General features: G+C 37.2%; 1 protein-coding gene across 1 annotated transcript; it reads right to left on the minus strand.

Moving 5' to 3' along the window:
* Positions 1-2,196: 2,196 nt before the first annotated feature.
* Positions 2,197-6,811, minus strand: LOC105856306 (prorelaxin). Its single transcript, XM_012737884.2, has 2 exons — positions 6,601-6,811; positions 2,197-2,704 (listed from the first exon to the last, which is right to left on the minus strand). The coding sequence occupies exons 1-2, from the start codon at positions 6,809-6,811 to the stop codon at positions 2,358-2,360; spliced, it is 558 nt and encodes a 185-aa protein (XP_012593338.1). The 3' UTR covers positions 2,197-2,357.
* Between the last annotated feature and the right edge of the window lie 3,451 nt (positions 6,812-10,262).

The following is a 10,262-nucleotide window of genomic DNA, read 5'->3' on the forward strand; positions in this document are numbered from 1 at the left end:
TAAGAAATGGTATGGAAAATAGTCTCTCAAAATATCAGAAAACCTGTTAGTCAAAAATTTGTAAAGGGATTGGATATTATATTATCACCAAAAAGTATTTATTAGGGTTAGTTTACTGTTTTAGGTCCTGTTCTGTGCATTGTGGGGGAGAATATCTTTTATACAAAAAATTTAAATAAGAACCCTTTAGATGGGGACCCTTGCAATATAGTTTGAAATATTTCCACACATTTCTTAATTAAGTGGATAACTAGAACTATAATTAGATGCTTCAAAAAAGTGCTACTAATTTTTGAAAAGAAATCAAAGTTACAATTAAAGAGCTATATTTTGTTTTCCCTGTGTCTATTCCTAGAACATCATGAACCACAGAAACTAAGTTTGAAAACTGACTCTAACCTGTAGTTATTCTTTCTTGTTGTGATAATGTTCTGAAATCTTTGTGTCCATATAAATAAGGGAATGCAAGTCATAATACAGATAGCATAATAGATATTTTATTTATTTATTTATTTTCAGCATATTGTAGGGGTACAAATGTTAAGGTTACGTATATTGCCCTTCCTCCCCTCCCCCCTCTAGTCAGAGCTGCAAGCGTGTCCATCCCTCAGTTGGTGCACATCGCACTCATTATGTATGTATATACCCATCCCCTCCCCCCCACCTGCCCGACACCCGATAAATGTTATTCCTATATGTCCACTTAGGTGTTGATCAGTGAAACCAATTTGCTGGTGAATACATGTGGTGCTTATTTTTCCATTTTGGGGCTACTTCACTTAGTAGAATGGGTTCCAGCTCTATCCAGGAAAACACAAGAGGTGCTATATCACCATTGTTTCTTATAGCTGAAGAGTACTCTATGGCATACATATACATTTTATTAATCCACTCATGTATTCATGAGAACTTGGGTGGTTTCCACATCTTTGCAATTGTGAATTGTGCTGCTATAAACATTTGAATGCAGATGTCTTTTTTATAGAATGTCTTTTGTTCTTTTAGATAGATGCCCAGTAATGGAATTGCTGGATCAAATGGTAGATCTACTTATACCTCTTTAAGGTATTTCCATATTGCTTTCCACAGAGGTTGCACTAGTTTGCAGTCCCACCAGCAGTGTATGAGTGTTCCTATCTCTCCACATCCATGCCAACATTTATTGTTTTGGGATTTTTTGATAAAGGCCATTCTCACTGGAGATAAGTGATATCTCATTGTGGTTTTGATTTGCATTTCTTTGACGATTAGAGATGTTGAGCATTTTTTCATGTTTGCCCACTCTTTGCCCACTTTTTGATAGGATTGTTTGACTTTTTTCAGACAGCATTTTTCCTGGCTCTATCCAAGTGACTTACATTCTCTGAGGATTTGCAATCATTTATGAGGTCTTGATGATGACTTAGTAGGCCCTAAAAGTTTGGTTATGATTAGTGGTATATAGGAATTTGAAATGATGGAATTGCTATCATAATCCCTTAAAATTCTGTTTACAGACATTTGATGGAGAAAAGTTGCCATTTAAATGCATTCTTCTAGTAATATAAATGCTGGTGAAAATGCATGGGTATATAAGTTGAAGACACTAGCTAAATACTAAGTTGATAGATACGTCTGTTTAATTTTTTAACAAGTTTTTACACCATTTCAGTTATTTTTCTTACAGAAATGGTTTGTAAATTCTAAAATAGTGAACATAAAGTATGTTTCCTTACTAAACTAGTTCTATATTCTATGACACTGAATTGTTTGTTTTCTTCTATATAGGTCTACTCAATTTTCTCCTTAAAAACACAATTGATTTTTAGTTTCTTAGAAGCTAGAGGTAAGAGTAGAACACTAGTTTGAAAAATAATGGAGTTTATATGGCTTCAACTAAATTAAATTGATTTAGTTTCCAATCAAATTGTTTGCAATAAGTAGTACAGTATGACATAAAAATCTAAACTCTTTTAGGAAAGTCCAAGTTTTATGGCTTTCTGATATCCTATGCAAGAGTTAATTTAAATAAAAACATTTTGGTTCATTTAATTTAACTGATGTTAGGCATCATATTGTTATTATGTGTGGTTAAAGTGATACATATTTTGCTATAATTTTAAGTTAACAGCATTAAAAAGCAATAATGTATTCATACTGTTAATAAAAAAGACAAAAAGACTTTTCAGCATAAAAAGTGTTATTAAGAGAAACTACAATAATACAGGAATATTTTCTTATCCACCAAATGAAAAATCCAAATATAAATAAAAATTTATCCTATTCAAAGGCTCAGTGGGATCTGACAGAGGCATCAGTAAAAATGTCATAAAGAATACACGTGAACATTAGATGAGATATACACAAGTAGCTTCATTTCAGCATAATCGAGAAAGAGATTTTCCAGTACAACCAATTTGGCAACATTTCTCAAATAGTGACATAGAGGAATCTCTCTTTTTTCGGGAATGAGTATCCAAGGCTAAGTATTTTAATTCTGAAGGACTATCATCATCTGCTTCACTTTCTCTATTATGAATAATTTTCTTAAATTCATCAAAACCAATATTTGAATCCTTTAATGTAGGTAGATATTGTTGTAGCTCTGGTAATGATGGCTGCCTCTCAGAAGGTGTTGCCTTCAGCTCCTGTGGCAAATTAGCAATGAATTCTGACATCATATTTACAGTTCCTGCATCATCGTGGATGAAGAATGGCACAATTTCTGTTAGGTTAAAAAAAAAAAAAGGTGTGAGGGAAACATTCATGTCAAGGAGCATTCAAAAAAACTATAAATGTTTGCAGAGGCAAAAAGGAAAGCATTTTCCCAATATAATTAAACACCAAAACAAAACCAGCAAGTATCTTAATATTTAAACAACTTAGCTTACTTACAGTTGGACAAGTTAAGGTACTGCAATATTATGAAGGTTATGCTTTACTCCATTAGCCCCTCATCATCTCTCTTCTTGATCCCCTTATTGTTTTTATCCTAGTCCTTTTGACTCTCCCCGACATTAATTAATCTCTTGTCTTTCTAAAGTCATGTTGGTCACTGAAACACTCGGTTTGACCACAGATGAATTTTTCTTACCTGACAAATTTTCTTCCATTGCTAAGCAACTTATAAGTTATGATAGTAACCCCCGAAAATGACATTAATTATTTTAAGCTATCAAATTTTTCATAGTGGCAGGTTACTGCTTCAGGATAAAGTTAAAAAAGCAGAATTTCCAATAGCCCTGATCTAATCAGCAGGAAGTACAGGCCTCTGACATCCTTCAAACATCTATTTAAAAAGTTCTCTTCCCTGGAGTATTTACCTCAAAACAATATACCTTTATTAAAGACAGAAATGGCTAAAAGAACACCAACAAAACATCACTAACTTTAAGAAGAGATTAGTATGTGCCATGATGTGTATGTATTGACTAATGTACTCTGTATATCGTTTGTTCCGATGCTGTGGATCACACACTATGCAAGATCTGTGTGTCCCCCAGGAAGAGAACCTGTTCTTACACACAGCAAGCAAGGCTGGTCAAATGTGAAGGTTAGAACTTGGGCTGGGAACCTGCTGAAGCCAGCTGATGTTTTCCTTCTTTACACTCATTCAGTTCAGTTGAACATTCATTAACTGTTTCCATGTTTCTGGCATGGCCACTCAGGAGTTATAAATAAAAACAAAACAAGTTTTCTGCTCTCAAAAAACTTTCAGTCACACAAACTCTCTCCTAACCTTAACTATCCCATTTATACAACTTGAGCATTTTAGCACACACAAAGAAGTTAGAAACATTGATGAATTTTAAATTATAGCGTAAAGCTGGATCAGTCCTTGATACTCTTCTTCGTGGGTAGCAAAACTGTTCTTCAGCTTATTAATAAGGCATTACTCTTGAAATAATGGAAGGAAAGAGGCCAAGAGATATAAATCTAAGTGTGGATGCCTGGTTAACCACCAATACCTACTGATGAGAGAAAATCATGGAGTTCAGTTTCACCCAGGCAGAGGTGGTCCTGGGGCTAATCCACTTCCTGAGAGTTCTGTAGTAAGAATCTCAGTTGTTCTCTTTTTAGCCAACAACAAATATCAACAGTTGGAGTTACACAGAGGTAAAAAGAAAAACTAATACTGTACCATTTTGTCTTTCCTCCCATTGTTCCCCCTCCATTGAGTTCTAAACTGGCAATGACAGATGAGAATTTATATCATTTTTAGGTATGTCAGCAGTTTCGGCATTTTCCTTGGCTAAGACATCCTATGTTTAACTCAACATCCACATAAAAACCTCTCCTTGCTCTAACTTAAACTTTCTTTGGTTGGGGCCTTACTGAATGCTGGGAAAAGCTGATGGTAATTTTCTATACACTAAAAGCCAATTAGTGAATTAGCCAAAACAGTTATAGTTTGTATTAAGTTTATCTGTAGGCTGTGCATTTTGGAGTCTTTTTATTAAAATTAATTTTTTCAAACTTGTTTTGAAATATTTCATGATTCATAACACTTTTAGCTTATGGAGCCTAGGCTCAAGAAAATATTCTAATCTATCTGAATTCATACAAATAACCCTTAATCACTGTATTTTGGACTGAAATTTCACTAACCTAGGCTTCTTCTAGTTAAAAGTATATCTATTTTTAAAAGGGATGCAGTGAGTGTTATTTGGACATACATTGTGAAGTAAAATGTTGCAAATAGCAACTACCTAAGAGTAAGGGTCTAAAAATTCATGCAAATCACAAAATACTAGCATGTATTGCCAAAATGTTTCCTACCTAGTAATGTGAAATCTCCCTTAATCCCCACCTGCAGGCAATATTAGGTCATTAGGTGACTTCTGGCTAAATTATGAACTGTAATGTACGTAGCAGTAAGAAATTTTTTTTCCAAATACTTTAAAAGTATTAGAGTCTCCTCTAAGGAAATAGAAATTTGGCCCAATATCTCTATAAGAATGTTTTCAGCAAACTATTTTCAGGAACAATTTAGAAATAATCAAAATGTTCAGCAAAGAATGTTTAAATATATATGCTAGATTTATGACATCAAATATGATACAGAAATTTTAAATTATGTTTCTGAAGAATAAGAATGTGAGAAACTGCTCACAGTATAATGTTGAGTGAAAATGCAGTAGGTATACATATACTTCTTCCAACAGCATTTCTTCCCAGAAACTTGTCATTTTCTCATTAGATTCACATTTTTTCAAAATCTTTAATATCTTATGAGTGCTTTTCATTTTTCTCTCTGTATTAATCAAAATTTTTTTCTTTAGTATGAGTATTAGTACCTACATATTCAGAAAAGGAGAAATAAAAAGCAAATGCAATGCAGTATGGTCTTTAGTTTGAATCAGTAAACTCCTAGACTCTGTGGTACTGAGTCTGACACAAAATAATATAAAACACATTAATGTGACACAATATAAAAACTGGCATTAAAGTTATCTCTAACAGTGTAGAAAAGTAAAGCAAATCACATGACAATCATAATTTAAATCTCATGAAAGAGAAGTAAATGTATTTAGTGTGCACACTGATTTTATACAAGAGTCATTTATATATAACATATGTATATATGCTATACAATTGAGTTGTCGTTTATCATAAATTGCGTATGTGATATGAAATATAAAACACTTAATTGTTAATAATTGAGCTTGCCTTCTGTGAATTTAATATGGCCCATTACACATCAGAGCAGTCTATAACTCTGTAAGTGCCCACTGCTACTTTAACCTAGCTTCCAATTTATCTTTCCAAAAATATATTTTGTAAAGTATTCCAGATTTGAGCTGTGTAATCAATTCTGAGATCTCCCTTTTAAAGCAAATCCACTGCAGCTTCCAAATGCTTGAAAGCCTCAACAGGGTCTTCAGCTATGAGGGTCAGAAGGGCGATCCTTCCTTGTCTGTGGTTCCCTTCAGTTTCTCTTAACGGCGATCAGTCTTTTCTTTCTCTTCCACCCCCTCCATTACAAACGAACTTCAAGATCCGGCTCCAAGAGATGAGAGGCTAGACTCTCCCCCTTGGAGCAGTGGTTTTTTGTTTGTTTGTTTGTTTCTTAATACGTTTCCGATGGCATAGGCCACAGACAAAGGAGGAGAGTCATAAAATCTAAAGCCCTTCCTGTCTCCCATTCCAGGACCCCGACAGAGGTCTCTGAGGCCCTCCCCTCTCCTCCCAATTCGAGCCGCAGGGTCCAGTCACCGGTCGCCGGATGTCCGTCCCGCCCCGTTTTCCCGCCGCGCCCAGGAGAGCGCCGCCTCCTGAGGGACTCCCGGCAGCGCCTCCTTCTCTGGGGCTTCCCCCTCCTCCCTTTCCTGTCGCCCCAGCTGCCAGGTAGCCACGGCACCAGGTCCTCTAGGTGAGGCTGTTTGCTACTCTCGCAGTTTCCTCTCCCTGTGTTGAGATTCCTGTGAGACCCTTTCAATCAAAGCACGTTACACAGGAAGGGCCCAAACTTCAAGTGCCAGGCACCGCGGAGAAGGGCTGAGCACGGGCAGCCAATGAGATCTCGAGCCGGGCTGGGGCCGCTCCAATTGGTCGGGAGTCCGAGGGCAACCAATGGGGAGCGTGGAAAGGCTAGGGGGCGGGTGTGGCGGGAGCTCTCACCTGCCTTTGATGCAGATCCCGGGGGAGGCTCTTTCTGGCTCAGAGCCATTCTTCTGGAGAGGCTCATGCCGCAAACGGCTATCAGGCGGCGGACTAATTCGCGGCCGCATGATTTAATATTTGGGTCCATCCGCTCGGTCCGGTTTGCCCTGGAAAGTTGGCTGAGTAACAGCCAGACTCCTAGCAGGTGGAACAAGAACAGGCGAGGCATCCTGGACTTAGTCTCTCCAGCTGTGGGCCTTTCAGACTTGCTCTAGGGACTGAGCTGTTGCCTACTGACCTGTGCCTGTGTACCTATCCCGGGCTTTAGGCTGCTTTCCCTACCTGTCTCAACCAGGCTTTTATATCCCTTGAGCTATCACTCAGCTCTTAAGTGGGTGATCCCAGCTCCACCCCTTTCCCACCCGCCTCCACAGAATTTTCTCCCTGGGCCCTTGTTCTTCACCTTTTCTCCATTTGTCCATCCTTCTGTCCTTGGCCCCTTTACAGTTATGTGTCTCTTTTCTTACCCTCAAACCATTTTGTATACTTACATAAAGGTATTTACATATATGAAGGCTTCCCTTTTTTACACAGCAAGCCATGGCCATTACATTAAATGGCATAAACAAAAACAAAGTTGATATCACCCATTTTCTTACAATCCCGTTTGCCAGTGTGAACATTTGCTGCATAGCCTTCTAACCTAAATAAAATTAAGTTAGATTAATTTGTATAGTGTCTAGTATATCAAGCCATAAAAATATAATGGATGAAGGAACAAATTGTTGGTGAGAGAAAACTGATGACTTTTAATCTGAATCCTGCTATAAACATAGAAATTCCCAGTAACATCACTTTAAGCCTGTACAATAATGTCTTAAATGTACAACACACTTTCTCCATTAAACTTTTCTTCCACTTCTCTGGGAGATGGTTTGATTGTAACCAGTTATCTGAATGTTTTAACTCAAAATTATACTCTATATTTCTAGCAAGTGAAGAAAACACACACACAAAGAAAAAAGCAAAAAAGAATAGAGAAAAAAACAGTTGAATCCCACAATCCCAGAAAGAATATTTTGTACCATGTTACAAAAATTATATAAATATACACTTTTTACTGTGTTCTATGATTGCTGTAGGAGGTGATATTCAACATCTTTTAATTTAACTTTGAAAAAATCCAACTTCTAAATGTACAGTAAACTTTTAGGTACAAATAGGTTTATTTTTCAATAATTTGTTTGCTTTTGTTCATTGTCTACTCAGATTAGTTCAGCTCAACCAGGTAAACTGGAGACGTACAGAAAGTTAGGGTAGCTTTGAAGTAAAGTAATAACTCAACAATCTCTTAGTTATAGATAATAGCTATGGAATAAAATAATTCTAGTTTCTAGATCCCTGCTAATTTCAATAGGGTCCACCTCAGTACAGGTCAAATGCTAAGCATTGTGTAATTTTTCAAAAAGATCCTAACTAAAGCTATGAGATCAGAGGCAGCATTATTAAGTGGATTTTCATTAAGATATGAAGCTTGGGAGAGGCTTCTCAAAACTGAGGTTTGAAGGTACTTTTGTGGGTTGACAATCCTTGCAAAAATAACCCATGCTCAAGGCTACCCTGCAATGTAGTTGCTCTATTAAAATTATAAATTTCCAGAGACATTTTAAATTTTTATTTTGCCTAGGTGACTTTATGGAGTCCTCACATCTATGTAGTGAAGTGGCCACTTTCCCATTTTACAGAGAGAAGAAACAAATTGAGAGTGATCATGTGTATTTCCAGTGCAATATGGCCAGCACATGAGCCAGATGTGGGCTTACCCTACTGCTAAGAGTCACAAGCAAATGCAGAATTCACACCCTTTACAGGCACGACTAAAAGGCATTTCATGTCCTTAAAAAAAAGAAAGAAACCATTTTAAAGAGAAAAAATAAGTGTGTCCATGCATATAGCTGACAAGTACTAGAGGCGGGATTCCACCCAATGTCTACTGGATTCCAAAGCCCCCTTTCTTTGGTTCCACTGTATCCCATGTATCCATTCTCAGTTGGAGTTAATCTTAATGGTGAAGGTTAATAAGTAGAGATTACTATCTTTGAAATAGTCATTGCAGGTACAAGAGCAGCAACTCTTGAGGATGTAAGTGCTGGACATGATTTCCCCGTGCCTCTTACAGGTAGCAGTGTCCATGTGACACAGTTTTGGCCAATACAACCTAAAAGCACAAGTGTAGAGGTTTCTGGCAAAGCTTTTGCTTTTCTGGTTCAAGCTTTAAGCTTTCTTGTTTCTCCTTCCTTTCTTGCCTGAACAAACTCTGAGAATGGGAGGTGTGGCAGCCATCTTTGGACCATGAGGTGTGGAGCATAAAGAGAAAGGCCTATGTGTGGGCACAGCTGCCTGGCAGAGCAGCCTGCTGGCATCATTCAGAGGCTAAACAGGGTTGAATGGCTATTCCCTAGGCTCTTATGAGTTACTGTTTATAAGGGTTTTCTGTTGTTTATGGAGGACACAATCCTGAGATGTGTGTGTGTGGTGTGTGTGTATATATAGATATATGTATTTCTCTCTTTCTCTCTCCATATATACATATATACATACATATACATATATACATATGTATGTATACACATACATATATGTATACATATATACATATATGTATATATATGCAGAGTACATTTTTTATTTGAGAAATAAATTAAACTTACAATGATTTATTTCTTATGAGAGCTTTAGGTATACTTTAGTAACACTAGACTTAGATGTTCTGAAGACTGAAGAAATTATTTAAGTGTTTATACTAGATGGTTTACCACAGAAAATCTTTGTGCCACTGAAAAACCAGTTATATAATAAGAAGTTGGAACCAGAAGCCCTGCCTTCAAGGATTTTGTGCAGGAGAGGATGAGGGATATGGGCCAAGGCAGGTCTGGAGAGCTGCTTTCTGTGTTTGGTGGTGCCTTCTTGTCCTGTCCGAGTTATAAGTTTCCTGAGAGTTACCCTCATTCTGCTGGTTGGAACCTCCATGTCATACAGTAGCCTTCCTGGCTTTGTCCCAGATGGCAGATGGCCTCTGAGGTTGTGCAGCCCTTTATTGAATACCGTTGCTCATGGCCTTCTACCTACACCACCTTCCAGCCTCCACTGCGCCCAGAAGGGGTTGCCTAGCCATTCTACGAGAAACTCACTTTTCTAAAGATATGAAACTCTGCTTCTTTATGTTTCAACACTAATCTCTTTCCCTAGCTTTATATTTTCTACCAAATTCTCATTGTTTTCTCTCATCTGTCAACAACAGGTGATCCTTACCTGATCCCAATGACAATCAGTGCCGTGTTGGATCTCTTTTTGTGCTTATATTTTCCATTATTTCACTGGAATTTGGGGAAGCAGGAGAGGTAAACACTTGTATTTTTTTCAAGCATCCTGAGTCAGAAATCAGTGCTGAGTCTCTATCTGATAGGTCCCTTTGGAACCAATCCAGGTTCTTGTGTTTTCCCCTTCAGATTATTGTGCTGTTTTATCCAGAAAAATCAAACAAAAAACAAAGGGAAATTGTGATCTTCAAAAAGTCTGCTTGTCAGCAAACCATTGGAAATCTCTTGGTTAAGAGATAAGGAAAGATAAATAACCTCATTGGTTTTTTTTCTCACTTTCTAATTCTACTCAAATAATAG

This window comes from Microcebus murinus, chromosome 12 (assembly GCF_040939455.1).
Source record: "Microcebus murinus isolate Inina chromosome 12, M.murinus_Inina_mat1.0, whole genome shotgun sequence".
In the NCBI taxonomy this organism is placed as follows: Eukaryota; Metazoa; Chordata; class Mammalia; order Primates; family Cheirogaleidae; genus Microcebus; species Microcebus murinus.